At 41.6% G+C, this 20641-nt stretch overlaps 1 protein-coding gene across 2 annotated transcripts in view; it reads right to left on the reverse strand.

Annotated features, from left to right (window-relative positions):
* The window catches only part of CDH13 (cadherin 13), a 671873-nt gene that overhangs the window by 456014 nt on the left and 195218 nt on the right, over positions 1-20641 (reverse strand). For both annotated transcript variants that reach the window (XM_083451872.1, XM_083451873.1), the window contains exon 2: positions 17443-17554. In XM_083451872.1, the coding sequence (XP_083307998.1) occupies positions 17443-17554 (112 nt within the window). The remainder of the gene's footprint in view (positions 1-17442; positions 17555-20641) is intronic.

Here is a 20641-nt window from a genome sequence, read left to right on the forward strand (position 1 = left end):
GCCACACAATATCCATGCAACCAGGAAAAGACTTGATCGTTTAATTACAGTTGAATGCAACCTTAACATAAAGATAGGTTTACACTGAAACATTAATAAGTCTCCTTCCTGCCAGCTCCCAACTGTATGTTTAATTAGGGTGTTTTTTTTTAATCTTTTACTAATTAAACATAAGCTGCACTCCTGAACTACTTCAATCGGGGTTGTCCTGATTCAGAACCCCCAGATCAAGCTGACAGTGCATAGCCCTACTTTTGACCCTTGTGTATCCCATAGAAACAGATGGTCTCTATAAGTATACAGTGGTACTTCTGGTTCCGAACGTAATATGTTCTAGAGGTCCATTCTTAACCTGAAACCGTTCTTAACCTGAGGTACCACTTTAGCTAATGGGGCCTCCCATTGCTGCTGTGCTGCCACCGTGCGATTTCTGTTCTCATCCTGGGGCAAAGTTCTTAACCCAAGGTACTACTTCCAGGTTAGCGGAGTCTGTAACCCAAAGTGTTTGTGAACCGAGGTACCACTGTACATGCATATACTATAGATTGCACCTCTTTCTGAGGATGAACATTTTGAAATGCATGCAATTTGGGCAGAATTCAACCTAGATTTATGACAGGGCACTTCAGCCCATTGAAATCAATAGGTTTAAGCACACTTAACTCTGGACTGGATTGTGACCTTTAACTTTTAATTGAACAATAAATATCCACCTTCTGAGATCTTTTTTATAAACCCCATCTTCTTGTCATTCAGGAAATGTCTCATTCAAATTGTGTTTTTTATGGCAGGTATAAAGATATAAAAATTATTTCCATATAAAAGCCATTTGTTTACAACTTTGTCTTACTGCTCTCTCTTGCTCTCTCTCTCTCTCTCTCTCTGTGTGTGTGTGTGTGTGTGAGAGAGAGAGAGAGAATCAGAGAGAGAGAGAGGGAGGGAGAGAATAATTCAACTTGATTGGCCTCTTATGTTTTGACAGTTCTTAAGAGCCTGATCCTCTGGGTGTCCAGAAAGGAGTGCTATACTCTTAGCATTTGTACTGGTGCAAACTAATACACAGCATAATATAGCCCTACTTTCTATATACTCAGAATACCCTGTGTACATTTTCTGTGATCTTTGCAACAATGCTGGATAACCTTGTAATCTTGCCTCCCTATTTTATACCAACCCCCCCCCCAAAAGTAGAAGACTTTGGCTCACATAAAGCTACTCAGTCAATTTATAGGGGAGCTGCAATTTGAACCAAGCTTGGAGCTCATGCCCTTCACTGCATTCTGCATCACACCAGCTCTCTAGGTCACAAACCTAAGTTGTTCAGCAGCCTGAAGACAACTAATATAGGTGTGACATGTATTATCTAATGATTTCCAAAAACTAAAACCAACTAAGACAGAGTTGACTATTTGAAATTAATGAACCTAAGTTAGCCCCGTACATTGATGTCAATGTATTTACTCTGAATAGAGGAACATTTTGAGGTTTGCATAGGAAGAGTCCCAGAATCTTTGGGTAGGGCTAAAAAAGACTCATGGCTCAAACCAGGAGACCAGTGCAGAACAGCTTCCCCCAATTTGATGCCTTCAATATGACTATAATTTCCTTCAGCCTCAGTCAGCATGGTTAATGATCATGTTTTATGGGAACTGTAGTCCTACACTCGAGTAGGACACTGGCAGAGACACATGCCCGACTGGCATGTTCTTTCCCTCCTGGTCTTTTGTTCGGGAGCTTCAAAAGCTTTCTTCTGCACGAACATCACAGTGACCAATGCCAACAGACACCAGCACACTTAGGGATCCACAGAGTCTGTGCAGTTCACGTGACAGACCTCAGCAACTCAGCATTTTGGCTAATCTACTTTATTTACATATAAAGACACATGGAGCACTGCAACATGACTCCCTCTCTCTCTAGCATCAGACAGCAAAAAGAAAGAACAAAGGACAATAGTCCCACTTCATGGAACACAGTAACACAAACATCCTGTCTCCGTCACTTCCCACTTTGTGGAGTCAAAACATGCACCGTCATGTGATAGACAAAAATCCCATGACTGCAATCATGGAGCAGGAATTCTAACAGCCTCACCATGCTACCCACTACTGTGGCTATGCTATACTTCCACTGTCGGAGTGGACTACCAGTTCCTAGAAATCACAAGTGAGGAGAGTGCTGTTGCACTCAAGTCCTGCTTGCAGGCTTCCCAGGGGCATCTGACTAACCACTTTGGAAACAGAATGTTTGACTAGATGAGCCTTTGTCATGATCCAGCATGGTTCTAGTTAAGTTAATGTGCATTTTATTAGTATTCTATATTAATTAGTTGCTTTCTTTGCCACAGGAACTCAAAGTGACTGACAATAAGCAAATGCATGCATACATTAAAAGGAGAATTTTTTAAAAAACCCCGCAAACCTATTGTATTGTATTCCATTATATAGCATGTACATGTATCAAGTACCCCAATGACTGCTCACTCGACTGTTGTCTTTATTTCTTATGGGTAAAGGTATCTCCAGAGATAGCTGTACATCTATGCATTTCTTATGCATTCACAGCTGAGCTTCTGAAGAGTCTAAAATTGTGCCATATAATGTGGTGTCTCCAACTAATTTAAACTTGGAGTAGACCCCTTGAAGTTAATGAACCTATGTCTGCCACACAGGTCAACTTTGAGTGGGACTAGCAATGTACACATCCCCATACATTTATATCTACCATGCCAAAAAGAGGGCCTTTGCATAGCTGGCTTTGAAAGATTGGATCAATCCATTGGGAATAAGGCTATCAGTGACAATCAACTATCCACTGCATGACCTTTCAGATATTCAGAAGCAGCTATCTTGTCTTCCCTTCTCTTCTCTGGGCTAAAAATAACCATCTCTCTCTAGGATTCCTCACAGGACTCAGTTTCCAGAACCACACCAACCTAGATGTTCTCCTATGGACATGTAACAGTTTGCCAATGTCCTCCTTAAAATATGGCATCAAGAACTCAACACAGTATTCAAAATATTGCTTAACTACTGCAGAATAGAATGGCTAGTTGTTGTGATCCGGACACTGTCATGAATGGTGAGGCACCCTAGTCTTGTCCTTCAAAGGGGCATCAAAAAGCATCCTTGTTACCTGATAAATGAGAAAGAGGATACTGATAAGGTCATTAAAAAAGGTTTTTTTTTAACCTAACAGTGCTAGTCAATTTGAGTTATATCCGAAAATATTACCTAACTGTAATTTTGATTAATATTGGATGTGCCAACTGGGCATAGGAAACAAAGGGTGGGGGAAAGAGTTTGGCTTTGCCCCTTCTTTCACTAAGAGTTTCTTCTGAAAACATAATTAATGTAAGGTTTTCTCATTGCACCGAGAAACTGACATACCTCCTAATTGTGAGCAGTTGGCCATTGATTTAGGCTATTAGATGAACAGCTGTCTGGCATCACCCAACCAAAGCTGAGACATATTTCAAAAAAGTGTGATTTGTAAACTAGGCTGGTCCCTGGCATGGCTCCAGGAACAGATCTAATCTCAAATCGAGCTCAGTTGCTGCAGTTCAATCACCTCCATTCACAACCAAGAGGTTAATGGAGCATGTTGTCTTCATCACATCACCTTTATTTATGTGCAAGTTACATTGGAAAGGCGTGTTTGGCATTAAAAAAAGAAAACAGTAACAGATGATGCTGACACACTTGCTTTATATTTTGATTCCCCCAACCTCTGAACAATTATGAAACCTGATGAGAAAATGAAAAACCTTTCCTTTTTATTTATGCTAGCGCTCTCTCATTTGGGAGCAACTGATGCTGCAAAAATTCTTTGCATCCACTATTTCCATGAATGTGCCTTGAGTAAATGATGCTTGACAAAACAATTTTATGCCAAAAGATGTCAGGAAGTCAAACTTTGCAGTTTGTATTACCACCCCCACTCCTGTCCAGGATCTCTGTTCTAAAGTTCTTGAGCTCACAGTGGTATAATTTGCTCCTCCCCCTCAAAAAGAAAAGTCACTGAGGTTCACCAATCAGACATGGTGAGCAGCATGAATTATTCACTGTATCCTATAAGATGTGCACCGCGATAAGCAACATGTTCAAGTACCTATATATACACTAGGGCTGTGCATCTTATTCTGCTGAATCTCAAACTGAATTGGGCCAATTCAAGTCAACCTTGACCAGTAGGATGGAAGGCAGAGGAGGTCAACAGTAGATGGAACCAGAGTCAAGGACAGGCAAAACCACTTATTTCTAGCTTTGCCCCCATCCTCTTTGCAAAGTTCTACAATGGCAATGCTGAGAATAAGGAGGAGGAAACTCTCAATGGGTTGTAAGTAAGAAGGCCAGCAAAACTGATGGTCTTGGTTCAGTGACACCAGTTTTTCAAAGTCTGATAATCATTTACATCTCCAGCACCCCCCTGCCAGTCTCCTGCCTCTTATCATCCCCTAGGTAATTCATTGCCTCACAGGAGGCAGTATTGCTCACCTTGGGAACCACAGAACTAGGTTCAAAGATAGCCAATAAGAGGGGAGCAAACAAGCAACATAAATTATATGTTTATAAATTCATTTCTAACATAATTGTATCTCTGCATTTCTCATACTAATGTGCAGCCTGGAACTTCACTATCCACCAGACAGACAGTCACTGCCATTCAACAAAAGCCATTCTCATGTAGAAGAAAGTAAGATTAGAAAATGTGTGTCACATCAAATGGGTGGAAAGCTATCAAACTTTCCTAGCTTTATCAAAGTGCTGCTGTAACCAGTGGCAGACTTTGGGCTTTAAAATTTCAGCAGCCCCTAGTGCAATGCCCAAACCTCTCACTTTCTGTTCTAAGTCATGATTGCAGTGTCTGTCCCCTTTGGCTCCCTCTTGACTTGGTGCCCAGTGCAGGCAAAGCGGTTGCACTCCCCTAAATCTGCCTCTGGTGTAACTTCCCCCAATATCAAATGTGGTTTGACACATGGATGTTAGCTGCAGCTAGGATTTCAATAGCCTGCAATGGAAAACCTTCAAGTTCATAAGTTTATTGTTCTAGCCAAAGGCCATGACAATCTTGTATTAGGCAATGGTATTAATAAAATAATACAGAACATACATTCATAATATAAAAATCCATAATATAAAAAACTTTGCCAAATTCCTGAGCATTAAAACACAGTTTCCCTTGTGCTTCTCTGACAGCTCCAATTCTAATATTTTTTTGCCTTTTAAAAATCCAATTTGTCAACATTCAAGATGTAAGAGAGAGACGTTACCAGAGACACAAACAAACTCTTTATTATGATTATTAATCTAGATTTTTCAAGATAACCTACAAAAGAGAACAAATATAAAACAGATCAAAAACATCAGAAACAAAAGCAATTATGGGTTGACTGGGTTGCCCAGAGAGCCATGTTTTAGACATTTTCCAAAAAAAAAAAAAAAAAATGCCCAGGATTTTAATTGATTTTATATGTAGTTTGTTTTTGTTTTTGTTTTTTACTTTTACTGTTGCTACATCAACAAACTCAAATACAGCTTGATTTCATATTAAATCTCTGATTCACCACAACAATTTATAGAGACATCTTCTGATTATTGAAGGGGCCCAGCCCCCTAAAAAACATATTTGGAGGACCGAAATTGCCTTGGCCCCTAGGAGTCAGTGCCTAAGGTGTGAAATATGAATGACTTGATTTATATTGGTGTGTCACTATTTCTTTCTCTTATTTTAGTTTGTTTGCTTTGTATGATATAATGCTCTGTTATTGCACTTTTGAGTTGTTAATAATGTTAATAAATGCATTTTCAAAAGTGGTTTGCCACATGCAAAACACGCGAGACAAACAGACACCCAAGTCTCTCTTGCATATGTGGGCACTCTAGCATAGGTGGAGCTCATTCTGTGGATTTTCTTTTTTTAAATCCTGGCAGCAGAAATAATGAAATGCAAATATTAGCGTCTCCGCCTGGCTCCCACTTGGACTCAGCCCTGGCACTGTAGTTCAGCCACCAATTAATTCCCTCACACACCGTTCAGCATAATAGCCTTGCTCTGATCTGAAATGTCTTTTAAAAGTTAAAATTAAAAGTATATGCATAAAGATCAAAGCCTCTTTCAGAATTCATTTCCCCCCTCAGGCCCTATTAAAAAGCTGACACGGATGGCTGGAAAGAGGCAACTGTTTTGGCCACCTGGCAGCTCTCAACTGTGCTCTTTGCAAGCTTTGATCATGTGTAAAAAGAAGAAGAAGAAGAAGCATCACAAATTGTGCAATGCGGTGGTGGGCTCAGAAAGACATGCTGTGAAGATGTTTGCAAGCACAAACCTCTCCTATATGCAATGAGGTTTCAAATTCATACCCCCTACACACACGTCTTTTACATCCTTTAATGAAGGGTGGTTTAAAGTGCACAAAATGCACACAAGGGCAGGGATGCGAAAGAAATTCAGCTTGGTTCACAATACAGTGTGGACCAACATAATCCACACTCTCTGAAATATTACCTGAAGTCCTATCAGTGTTGGCATTCTGACATCTCCTGATGACACACTTGCTTAGGCACACATTCCCCAGAACACAACTTCTGACTTTATTGTTTTAACTGTTTTTAAAACTGTTGTAATTGCCTTTCTTTTAATGGCTCATTTCATTGTATATTTTAATTAAGGTTGTTTTAGTTCCCAATGGAATTGTTATTCTGTATTTTAATTATGTATTGATTTGCTAGTTGTAAACCACATATATAAGTGTGTATAAATTAATATACTGGCATATAAGTGGTGTATAAATTAATAAAGACCAGCTGAATAAGAGCTGTCCTTTGAAACTCACACTTCTTAGAATGGTGCCATGCAACACTGTACATCATTCACACCAAACATTTAAAGCACTGTGATAGCACTTTAAACAGTCATGGCTTCCTCTCCAAAAACCCTAGGAGCTCTAATTTGTTAAGAGCTGTTGGGAGACTCCTATAGTGACTTACACACAATCAAAGCAAGACAGTCCATACCAACAGGCTTACAGTCCAAGCAAACAAACAAACCAAGAGAAAAGGGGCAGGGAGGCAAGAGGAAAATCAAAATCAAAACTCCATAGTTGTCCCTATAATGATCAGTTGGCACAGTTCAGGGACAGGAGGCCCCTGATGAAGCTAGGCTTCCAGCAAAGGACATTAAGCCCTGTTTCCTACATCTCACACAGAGGCAGTCTAATGGAATGGCTGTCCCCAGGTGACAATTAGCACAATCTCATGCAGTAACCAAAACATGATCTCCTGCAAAAAAATCCAGGTTGTGCCTTTTTACAGGACACTTGGTGCCAGGGGTGCTGACTTTGGCCCCAGGTTATGGGTGCTCAGTGGCGCCTGTGATGTAACGTGGTGTTGTGATGTCATGATGTCATGATGCTTTAGGTTTCTACCAGAAGTCGCATTCGGAGGCCTGGTAGAACTTCCGACGTGGTCTGGGAGGTACTGTCGGAGCCTCGCATAGTGGGTGCTAATCACCCACAACTTTTTTTTTTGGGGGGGGGCGGGTGCCCTGGCACCCAGAGTTCCCTAGACCTGGTGCCTATGCTTGGCATGTATGGGAGTGAGCTTTGCTTCCCAGCTCTCCCACTGCTGGAACAGCTGCTCACAGAGTCACAATTCTCCAGAGTAGTTTAACAGTCAGTCTCTATTGACATGGAACTCTGGGAGCTGCTGCTGTGTGAGGGGAACAGTACCCCTAAGAAACTATAGCTTTTATATTTATTTTGGAGGAAGCCATAACTGTTTCCTCATAGTTCTTTAAATGTATGGTGTGGATGTGGCCATTCTGCAACCAAGTAAGATTTCAAAAAATATGTATACATTCATGAAAATATAATGCATTACATTAGGGAAAACACAAAGAGTGTGTTGGAAGAAACATGCACTAAAATGGTATGAAATTGTGCATGAAAGCCTGGCCTAGAAGAGCTGAATTCAAATCACTTTTTCCCCAAGATATTAAATCCTGCCTGCCCCCCCCCCCCCAATCTATGGCATGTTATGAGAACATCAAAAGAATCCTGGGAATCATTGTATTCAAAACACTGGGAAGAAGCGCTTTGAATACAAACTGCTCTCTTTGGAAAGAAAAAAAAGAATGCTCCTTTTTTAAAAAAACGAGCATTTTTTCTTTTCTTTCCATAGAAACTTGCAGAGTCCTTTGAGCAGCATTTCCCAAGCATCCCTGTCAGGGCAGGTAGAGGGCAGGTGGACATGGCTTAGCTGAAATAAAAGATGCTGAAAAGTCATTTGCCTCCATCTCCTATGGCTTTAAAGGAGGATTTGATAGATTCATGGAGGAAAAAGACTATCAATTGCTTCTAACCATGATGACTATGCTCTGTCTCCAGAGTCAGAGGCAGCAATGGTTTTGAGTACCAATTGTTGGAAACTGCAAAAGGGGAGAGTGCTCTTTTGCTCAGACTCTGTTTGCAGGTTTCCTACAAGCATCTTGTTGGCCATCTTGAGAACAGGATGCTGGAGTAGATGGACCACTGGACTGATGCAGCAGGCTCATCTTAGGTTCTTATGAAATGGCCTAGCGAGCCAAATGGGGAGGACTGGCAGGTCAGATATGGGCTGTGGGCGAGAGGTTTCCAACTCCTGGTCTAGCACAATCCTGTTTCTCTGCTGTGCCCAACCAGATGTAGGGCATCCACATTTCCAATGAAGAGGAAATGTCCCACCAAAAAGGGAGTCACACATTTGTGTAGCACTTGCATGAGCTAATTTATATGCATAGATACAAATTTCAAAATAACCTGAGGGGCTTTGCTTGCCTTCATCATAACTTGCTCAAAATTTCCATGGGAACCACAGGAATATGCCTTATACAGAGTCAGACTATCTGGGTGATTATTGACTGGCTTTGGATCTCCAGGGTTTCAGGCAGGGAGTCTCTTCTATCCCTATCTAGAGATACTGGGGACTGAACCTGTGACCTTCCACATGCAAAGCAAATGTTCTTACCACTGAGCTATGGCTCTTCTGGCTTTAAAAGGACCAAGATACACAGCTAGGAGCAGAGTACCATCCAGCTCAGGCGACAGTGCTTAAGTGAAGCAAGGGATGGAGAAGCTATGGATGGAGAACCTTCAGGCTGTAGCTCACTACAGCTCCCCTCATCACTCACCATTGGCTATGTTGGTTGGGAATGATGGACGCTGGAGTCCTACCACATCTGGAGGGTCACAGATGTTCCCCAATGCTGCATTTCCAAAGCTGACCTTTAGGAATGTCGGAAAGAGGTTGAAAGCAGGTGCTGTTTGCACAGAAGGAATGAGCTATGCCTTTCTCTTATGTATGTTTTTCATGCACTAATAGGAAAGCATTAAGGAATATGCTTTTGTATTCCGGCATGTTGTGTTGTGTTTACAAAATCTGCACCCCCTACGATGAGTTGCTCTAGTACTGGATGCTCTTCAGAGGACCCTGCTGTTAGGCTCAACAAAAGTGCAACTTTCATCAAAGAACGCAGCAGAGACACCTTAAAGCACCCGTGATTAATCAGTTAATAAATCCCACACAGTGGAAGTAAATTAAGCTAACAGCACCAGGGCAGAATGAATGGGGTTGGGAAGGAAATTCTTCATTAAAATCCAGCAGACGCAAGAACCTGCCGATGGACAGACAACTACCCACCCCGATCTGAAGGATTGCACACCCAGAAAATGCAATCCATCACGTAAGTGACAGAAGAGGTCAGCCATTAATTAACATCCAAATTAAAGCTTTTCAAGTAAGGGTCACAACTGCCTTTGTTTTGACATTTAAATCATTGGCAATGCTCTTCCTGGCTTTGCATTCACGGCACGCCATCCCAATGCTTTTTGTTAATTGCCTTCATTTTTCATGTATACCATTTCATTTATTGTCATTTTTTTTAAAAAGGACCCTCCCCCCCCCCTCCGCAAAAGCCACAACTCGTGTATGTTAAAAGTAAAACATGATTAATGCAACATGATTATTTTTATGCATGTAGCAGGGTTGCTTGGTGATGTTCTATCATCCCCGCATGAACAACGACTGCCACTGCTAGAAATTTGCCAACCCAGGTGGTTATTGAAGCTAAAGAGCTGCGTGCAGCCACGAGTATCATGATGACGGAGTCAATGGAAATTTCCCATAGGTGGCATCTAGTGAGAGAACAGGGTCAATTACCTTTTGAAACCCTTTAATATGAACAATGAGCAGCATCTTGTGTGGGTGGAAATCCACAATTTAGGGGCTGCCACGGAGAATTCCTTTCGCCTCTGAACCTCTGAGAGAGGTGGAACTTCCATAAGTGTCCCGTCTGCTGACCTTAAGACTCGTGAGTGTCTGTAGTCTGCTGTACACTGCCTTGTTACTTTATACAAGTTGGTGGTATATATATATATTTATGAATAAGGTGAGCAGGATGCAAACACCATAATTCTGCAGTAAACTAGATGAAGAAGGGTGTCATTTGCCACATAAATATGTCAGCAGTGGCTAAATATCTAGAGGATGGCTTCAAAGATTATAGCAATGAAACATTTACCAGTGTCTCTGGGACCCAGGAAGATCTAAGATGAAGTCATGCTGATTTCCTTAGAAACACTGGAAGCTGGGGGGTGGGGCAGAACATTTTAGCTACCTTTTCGTAGGTTAGTCAAAAGCTAAAGTGAAGGAAAAAAAATGAGAGAGGAAAGCAACAATGAGAAATTAGGTGCACCGACAGAAATGTTTCTACTGCTGCTACCCTGAGTTTGCCTGCTGTGTTCCATTTTTACTTGTCATCTGAAATTCTCTTGAGCTCTCAGGCATATTTCTTTTGCTTTTGGGGGGCGGTGGATGAAACATGCTCAGAAACTTTAGTAGAAAATTGTGTTCTTGTTTCAAGTTGACCTGAGTCGTTTATTGTGTCTCTGTGTTTGCATAATGACACACACACGCACACACACACACAGACTTACTCAAGTCAACTCAAACCAAGAAGACAATTTTTCACACTCAGAACCAGAGGTTGAGGGCCCACATGTTTCAAATTCCCCACACTTATGAGGAATCATGCAAAGGATCAGGATGCAATGATTCATTCTGTTAAAATATTTTAAAGATTGTTATCATTGTTATTATAACAGTCCGGCTCATAATACAAAGATGATCTGCTTCTGAAGTCAGTGTTAGAAAGACTCTAGAAGCATTGACGTGTATGTATAAGCAAGAAGATATCATGCCCAGAGGAAGGGCAAGATATAAATTCTGTAAACCAAACAATCAGTAAGTAAGTATTGAGGCAGAGCAGGGGAAGGCATAACTGAGTCTTGGAGAAGCCTCTTTTCCTACCAGGGTCTGATTCTTCCAATCCTAGTATCCATCAGGAAAAGACACTTTTCTAGGGCTGGAGTACACCACATCACATCCCTTAACAGTCTTGACTTGAGCGGGACATTGCAGAATAACAAAAGCCACCCTGGCTTCTGATTGGAATGTCCCATTTCGACTCATGCAGCACATGAACTATGGAACTTGCTCCAACTGCAGGCAGTGATAGCCACCAATTTGGAGGGTTTTTAAAGGTGAGACAAAATCATGGAGGAGGAGGAGGTTATCAACAGCTGTGGGCCATAATGCTGAGACTTTTCTTTCATGTTCAGAGGCAGTAATGCTTCTGAATACCAACTGCTGGAAAATTCAGCAGCATTTTTGTGCTCAGGTCCTGCTTATAGGTTTTCCAGAGGTATCTGGACAGCCACTGTGAGAACAGAATGCTGAACTATTTGGACCACTGGGTTGATCCAGCACGCTCTCCCTACATTCTCATGATGCCTTCTCCTTCATAGATTAATAGGCAAAACATTCATCTCCCCACCCTGTTTCAAACTTCTTTATTGCACTTTGTTTTATATCTCACTACAAGGCATTTTAAAAGGTTGTTGAATGTGGGAAGCAAACTTCTTTATTGCTTCAGCCTGCATGCAAATAATAAAGAGAGAGAGAGAGGCCTCTTCACTTCTGCCTCTTTCTTTCCCCTCGTAACTTTCATGAATAATGAACACAAGGGCATTTACAACTAAGTAGTAAATACATAAGAAGGAAGTAAAAAAAAAAAAAAAAAAAGCCCCGTTCTTAATTACTGACGGAAACAGTGGTAATGGTATGTGTGGCATGTTTCTGTTTAAATTAAAAATATCAAGGGGATTTGCAGAGCATGGGGAGGGGGAGATAGATGTTTCCCTACAACAAAATATGACTGTTCTTTTCAATCTTCAGCTGAGAATTAAAAGTACTCTGTTTATTGAAGACTACAAAAGCAATCACCGTTAGACTTGCTTTGCATATTTGCTCTATTAATTTACATACTCATGGTGGGCTGCACATGCAGATGCAACGACTAAATTACACTGTTCTTGAGTAATGGCAACATTAAAAAAAGTGCTCAGCCTAGTCAAACAGACAATAAAAAATATTGATGAGTCGGCTGGAAAGCCTCTGGTTTAGGGGCACTTCTTCCGCACTGATCCATCTTGGGGTTTGATTATACCCTCTTGCCCTTATCTCTTATCTCATTCTGCTAAGCAATCCCCTCAAGTAGAACACTGCTATCAGCCTACACTGAAAATATGTGGATCAAATTCCCAGAGCTTCAAAGATTTTGAGGAGAGGCTAATATAATTGAACTGTTATTTTCTCAACCTTCCAGCTGCACACATGCCTCTCCTAATTGGGTGAGGAATGGGTGGCCCCAGCTGAGCCCAGTAGATGTTCGGACCAAAGGGAATTGGCTACTCCTGGTAGGGACTCTGGGACACTTGCTATGAAAGACACATCAACCTTGGATCTGCAGGTTGGATCTCCATACCACTGACTTAAGACACATTTAAAGCACATACATTCTGATCAGCCATGGCATCCCTCCAATAATTATGCGAGCTGTAGTTTATAAAGGATGCTGAGACTTGTTAGGATATTCTCCTTGAAGAGCTTTAATTCCCAAAGTTCCCACTGAAGAGGGACTGGTTGTTAAACCATCATGGGAACTGGAGCTCTGGGAAGGGAACAGGGATCTCCTAACAACTCTCAGCACCCTTAACATACTACAGACCCCAGAATTCTTTGGGGAGCACTTTTTAAAGTGCTTTCAGAGTGTGGCATGAATGTGGCCCCAGGCAAATCACTCTCTCCAGGTGGCCTCATGCATCCAATGCACCTACTGTACTAATGCAGGGTAGCAGTGGGCTGACTTCACCCAGAGTGTGGCATAGTGGATTGCCTTGATGCCCCTTGTGTCTAATGAGAATGCAGGCTTTAATCCATCATGACTGAGACCTAGAACTTCTGATCTAATTAAATTGTCTAGAAGTGTAGGGCCAACATTCCACTGAAGTGGAATATGATATATCATACCAATTTGGTGTCTCTGATGAGTAGAACTGCCTAATTTCTTAGATCATTGAGAGATGATGATGATGATTATAGTTATATACATATAATTTTATTATATTTATGGTTTCCCCAGCCACCGGGGCAGCTTACATCATATATAAAACCACAATAAAGCATCAAACATTAAGAAACAGAATATCCTATTCAGGCAACAAACAAACCAAAAAATCAATAGAAACCAATAATAACAACAAGATAACAAGCAGCAGCCTTGCTTTATCTTTCCTTGACTTAATATTAAAAACGGTGTCTTAATTATTATGCCCGTTTCACACCAGTGCAATTTGCTGGTTATCACAGAAGCAGCAATTGGATATGGCTGAAACAGCTTTTCCTTTCTATAGGATCAAACACAGAGAAAAGAAAAAACCAACAAGACATTTGAATCAGACACCCTCCAACTGCACATCACTTTGAGGTGGCCAATGGCAAAAGGCAAAAAAATGAGGCTGTTTCCTCCTGTTTGATTTGAGACCACTAAGCCCCCTTGGGAACTATGGCCAAAATGCTCATTCAAATTAACAACCAGTTCTGTTTCTCTCCCTCCATCTTTTCCTCCCGCCCCCATCAGTTTCTGAGGAAATTTTAATTTAACTACTGATAAGATTTCTTACCCACCCTTCACCATGAGCTTCCAGGACTGGTTACAGCAATACAACCATACAATTAAAGAAGGGGAGGCAGGAGGAGGAACAGGAGGAAAAGTAAAATAGTGTAGGTATAGAATGCTCATTTAAAAAAAAATATCCCAAGCAGAAACAACATGGCATATATTAACCAAAAGAGAAGAGGAAGTGCTACAAGAATACCTTAAGTGCCAACAATCATGGTGAAAATGTACATCTTCAGTGTATGATGGAAATTCACACTGTAGCATATCCTTGCCTTGTTTCCATAATTTCAAAAGCATGGCAGAACTAAGGGAAACATTCCAGTGAATTTATCAACACTTACCTTCGTACCTTCGAGTAGTATTAAATATGGTGGAGTGTGCCTTTATTAGCTTGGCATTAAGATTTGCATGACCAAAAATATTCTCGGGTAGTCATATTAAGCCCTAGAGCCTATTGAGCACGGGGTGGGGTGGTGTATTAGAACACAAGAACTGCCTTATACCAAGCTGGACCATTTGTTCATCTGGCTCATTACTGACTATCCTGACCAGCAGCTGTTCTCCAGAGTTTTTAGGCAGGAGTCATCCCGGTCCCTACATAGAGATGCTAGGGATTGTATCTGGGTTCTCTATACAAAGCATGTGCAGTGTCACTGAGCCACAGCCCTTTTGAATGATGTTCAAAAATCAAGCATATGTGCCCTTAAAAAGAAAGGATCCTCGGGGATATGATGTTAGAGCATGTTCTTCTAGAACAACATGTGCACTATCCTTGAAACAAGCACAGTAAAACACAGGCAGAATCCTTTTACACACACAACCTAGAAGGATCGAATATCCACGAGAGCCTCTTGAACATCAAAACAAGATGTCCAATAGTAATGACGACTAGACAGCTAAAGCTCCCTTTTGTTCAAAGGAAGTGGACTTCAAATCACTGAGAGTATTTTGACTCACTTAAATTTTTTACAGGGAGAATTATTTGGGAGCCAGTGTGGTGTAGTGGTTAAGAGCGATAGACTTGTAATCTGGGGAACCGGTTTGCGTCTCCGCTCCTCCACATGCAGCTGCTGGGTGACCTTGGGCTGGTCACACTTCTCTAAAGTCTCTCAGCCTCACTCGCCTCACAGAGTGTTTGTTGTGGGGGAGGAAGGGAAAGGAGAATGTTAGCCGCTTTGAGACTCCTTTGGGTAGTGATAAAGTGGGATATCAAATCCAAACTCTTCTTCTTCTTCTTCTTCTTCTTCTTCTTCTTCTTCTTCTTCTTCTTCTTCTTCGGAATTCAAAATTCCCTACAATATGCAGATCCAGTATCACTGAGAGCATGCATTGCTGAGATATGTCTATATCACACTAACTGGGAAACATGGAAGAGTTGCATTGTTTCTTCTGTCCAAGGATGGCACATATAAAAAACAGGCAGAGAACAAGTCAGGTCATTCCCCAGCAAACTGTTATGAATGCACAAGGTTTGCTTCGCACACCTTGAGAATGGTGGTCATCAGGCATCTATTTATTTATTACAGTGATTTGTATGCCACTTAATCACAGTTGTCTCTAAGCAGTGCACAGGAGACTAAAAAAAGCAATTCTAAAAATAGTTAAAAATGAATTAAAACAATAAGAACAGAATTCAATTAAAAGCCTGTTGAAGGATAAAGAAGTGATCAGTAAGTGCCAAAAGTTCAACAGGGAAAGGGCCTTTCTGATTTCAAGTGGCACAATAATGAACACCTGACCCTCTGTGGATACAAGCCATGCAACCCAGCCATGGGGGACCACTAACAGGGACTTCCTCAAAGACCCTACTGACCAAGCAGGGATATAATGGATCAGGCAGTCCCTGAGGTTTCCTGGACCCAAGTTATGAAGGGATTTGTTAATTAATATAAGAACCTTGAACCTGGCCTGGTAGGGTATGGGAATCCAATGCAAGCTTTTCACACTGGAGTTCCATGCTGGTGATAGTCTGTTCCCATCAAAAATCTAGCTGCAGCATTTTGCACCGGCAGGAGTCTCTGGACAACAACAACAAAAAACTTATTTTTTTTTATACCCTGCCCATCCAGCTGGGTTTGCCCAGTCACTCTGGGCAGCTCAAGGGTAGCCCCACACAGCATGCATTGCAGTAATTGAGTCTTTAGCCTAGCATGAATCATGGTGGCCAGACAATCTCTGTCCAAAAATGGCCATAGCTGGTATAGCAGCTGTAGCTGGTAAAAGGCATCCCTAGTCACTGAGGCTACCTGAGCCACCAATATTGGTGCAGGAGCACCCACAAACTCTGAATCTGTTCTTTCAGAGAGAGTGCAATTTTATCTAGCACAGGCAACTGGCCCATCTTCTGCACATTGGAACCATCAACCCACAGCATCTCCATCTTCTCAGCATTCAAGCTTAGCTTCCTGGATCCACCCAGGCATTAGGAACCATTAACTTTTGTCACCACAGAGACAAGTGAAAAAAACTCTTCCAAACCACGTATCAAGAGTCTTTTGCAGTTGAGGCTTTCTGTAGTTCCTCTATGAGAAATCCCACCAAAACTATATTTGGACAACCTTGACTCAAATCCAAGACATTTGTGGATGCAACACTTCATCCATCAGTCATGAAACCTCCAGAAATATGAATGGCAACACCACTACATGTTCTCCAGTTCCCCCTTAGTACCTTGATCAAACAACTCAAGTGCAGAAAGCACAGTTAAAACTTTATGGACCATTTAGCCTTGTGCTATCTGCTTGCCAAGCACACAAAGCCTCTTCCCATCAGTGCCAGCACTTTAATGCAACACCTGTCTACTGGAAATGGAATTTGGCCATGCAGCTCATTCATACTCCCAGCTAGCAATAGCAGTTGGTCACCAGAGGTTCAAATGCAGAGGATAAGAAAATGTCTGGAAAGGTTTGAGTAGCACATTCTGGGGTTAAACACATAGCAGGAACATCTTGTGGACAAGTTGCAAGACACACACTCAATTGCAACTTAAGGTTCTCTATCATAGTCACTCGTTATCAGCACAAAACCAACAAATTAATTCAAGAACCAAATAATTCAGGAGAAAGGGTACAGTGATTATTCCCAGTGTCCACATCAATATTCAAGCCAACCATTAATTAATGGACAGGAACTACTCAACACAGAGCCATAATACAAAGAAAAGTCTGTATTAATACGGGCTTAGAAAAAGCCTCTCCCGCTTTCAAAATAATAATAATAAAATAAATAGAAGTAATCACACTCCTGTAGGAACAACAGAGGGGAGCCTGTCACAAGGACAATGAATTTTCTGATATATTCCAAAAATGATAGGAACACACAGGCTGTGGTTAATACAATTTGTGTGCGTGTGCAGAAATGACATATGAAAATAAGCTTCCTTACAATTCAGAATCGGCTGGTCCGCCATGAATGCAGACGGGTGTTCAATATGAAAAACCTTTTGTTGGAATCCAGGGATGCATTCTAAATCTTCCGTGAACACATGCAGCAGCACCTGAGAAAACAAAGGGGAAAATGACTTTTCATATCTGCTTGTTCACCGCTCATGCTGGCTTCTGCAAATGATAGCAGGTTTGGATTTAACTTTCCACGAGATTAAAAATGCTCCCTTACATCACACCTTCCCTTTAAGTTTGCTAGTTACTTTAAAAAAATTCCCTTTAAGTTTGCTAGTTCTTGCCTTGAGGGTGTACTGCGGGGCTTTCATGCAAACTGTAAGAGGAAGTGACATAAATACATTTCCCATGCAGTCAATCTAATGCAGTTAACAAAGCACATCAAACAGGTATTTCAGGACACTCATCTTTGGCGTGTGTGTGTGTATGTCCTATTGGGTTGCCCATTGATTTCAGTGTTTGAGTGCCAGTAATCTCCCAGGACATGAAAGTTCAGTGTGTGTGGAAGCAGTCTCTGAGAAGCAAGCTGTTAAATGTCTTTGAAATGTTAACATCTGTGGGCACTGGGGGGAAGAAAGGCAATGAGGAGTCCATGGGACTAATTGTACATGGTGCAAATCTGTTAATTAAGGCCCAAAGTAGCCATTATCGGGGACATTATGGGCTGCTACCTACCAACCATGACACCATTGAGCTTACAATTTCCTTTCCCACAAGCAGCCACCAATGTTGCAAACGGGGAACAGGGAGTTTAATGGTAGAGGACATATTTTGCCTGCAAGAGTTCCCAGGCTCAGTCCCTGGCAGGAGAGGGAAAGATTCTTGTCCAAAACTCTGTATGTTTGAGAGCCACTGCCAATCAGTTGGCATGTTTGATTGATTTATTTTTGTTTATTTTGATCCAACATGGCAACCTGAGATAGTTTTAACTGGAGCTCCCATGAGTCAACCCTGGGACCACCAGCATGCAAAGGATGAATAAGATGATGTAAGCAATATCTGTAATATGGAGCAATACTTCAATGGAGACATTGCTTTCCCTGTCAGGCAATTGGGAAGCAAAATATATTGCACTGCACAGCATAGGAAGGGTAGGAACATTTTCAACACAGTGGTACTCTTGAATAATGCATCACAGCAAAAACACTAAACACTGAGCCTCTATCCTATGGGGTACTTTGGAGAACGACTACTCTAGCCCTGAAGACAACAAAGTTTTCAGCTGGACACAGCTTCATTGTTCAGTCTTTTGGAGGAAGATGAAAACATAGCCTGCAGGAGGCGGGAGGAACACTACTTCCCATCTTCAGCATAAGCCACAATTTGCCCAGTTTTGGCTATCATTCAAAAGATGTTTACCTGGAGGAAGACTTGAAATGAAATGTTTGCAGCATGCTGGAAGGTGAATCTGAAGGTGAAAGTTAAGTACAGTTTGTGTCAGTGTTTGTATGAGATCACTGATCTGCCTTGTCACTGTATGAGCGCTTGGCCAAGGAAAGGGAGGAGAAAGGCAAAAAGAAAGGAATTTGTCAAAGTCCACTTCCAAAGTGATTCCTCTGAGTGCAGCTGAAATCTCATAAGGCTATTTTCCTGGGTAATCTTAAATAAAGAACAAGCTTGCGATGATGGAAAACTAGAGACAAAACAAGCCAAACACATACTGCCCAATATTTTGAAAGGTTCAGTGGAGCACGCACATGGCTCTGAAAAACCATCAGGAAGCCAAGAGCTTGGGTGATGAACCTGTGACTCTCCATATGCTGTTGGACTACAACTCCCATTGTTCTTGACTACTGACCATGCTGTCTGGGACAATGACTGCTGGAGCATCACAGGTTACTCATTCTTGGCCTAGAGGTGTCAGCACCTTAGAGCCGCCCAATCAGCTTGAAAGTGGAGCTTTTAAGCAACTGAGAAGTATTTTTCTATGTGCTCTTTGGAGCCAATCAATATTCAAGGAGGTGAGTAATACAGGTGAGGAAGAGTCATTCTACATGCTGGAAAGCTAAGCATTAACACTGAAAACACAAGGTGTTTCAGTTTCAAGAGAATGGTTTGCAAGTTCTGTTATGTACAATAGAACTTCAAGGAAAACTGAAATAAGTTACACTGAAAGAACATATTGGAGCACACTAAATCATTTGCCTACATTAACAGAAAATAGATATATCTAGTTGAAAAGCAGTTCACGGAGGTCTGCATTGATCTTTGCAATGCACCACAAATTATTATTATTGTATAATTATATAGAACCTTTTAATGAGGGTGATAGAGGAGAGCACAAAATATGGTCTGAAGCTCAACATAATAAAAACTAAGATTATGGCCACTGGTCCCATCACCTCCTGGCAAATAGAAGGGGAAGAAATGGAGGCAGTGAGAGATTTTACTTTCTTGGGCTCCATGATCACTGCAGATGGTGACAGCAGCCAAGTAAAAGATGCCTGCTTTTTAAGAGAAAAGCAATGACAAACCTAGGCAGCATCTTAAAAAGCAGAGACATCACCTTGCCGACAAAGGTCCTTATAGTTAAAGCTATGGTTTTCCCAGTAGTGATGTATGGAAGTGAGAGCTGAACTATAAAAGAAGGCTGATCGCCGAAGAATTGATGCTTTTGAATCATGGTTCTGGAGGAGACTCTTGAGAGTCCCATGGACTGCAAGAAGATCAAACCTATCCATTCTTAAGGAAATCAGCCCTGAGTGCTCACTGGAAGGACAGATTGTGAAGCTGAGGCTCTAATACTTTGGCCACAACATGACAAGAGAAGACTCTCTGGAAAAGACTCTAATGTTGGGAAAGACTGAGGGCACAAGGAGAAGGGGACAACAGAGGATGAGATGGTTGGACAGTGTCCTCAAAGCTACCAACATGAGTTTCACCAAGCTGTAGGAGGCAGTGGAAGACAGGAGTGCCTGGCGTGCTCTGGTCCATGGGGTCATGAAGAGTTGGGCATGACTAAACGACTAAACAACAACAAGTATAATCTTAGAAGGTAGTGTAATCTTAGAAGGATGTGTGGCTGCGAGGAACCACGGTTTTGAGACAGAGTGACTGTCATGAAGGAGCCCTGAACTTCTGAATTTGCCACTACCCTACTGCATACAACCCAATAACTTATTTGGTTGGTGTTGTGGGTGCTTTTTAACACACCTGGCATTTGAACTCCATTCCTCTCACTTAAA

Source organism: Podarcis tiliguerta (assembly GCF_965153285.1).
Source record: "Podarcis tiliguerta genome assembly, chromosome: 8".
NCBI lineage: Eukaryota > Metazoa > Chordata > Lepidosauria > Squamata > Lacertidae > Podarcis > Podarcis tiliguerta.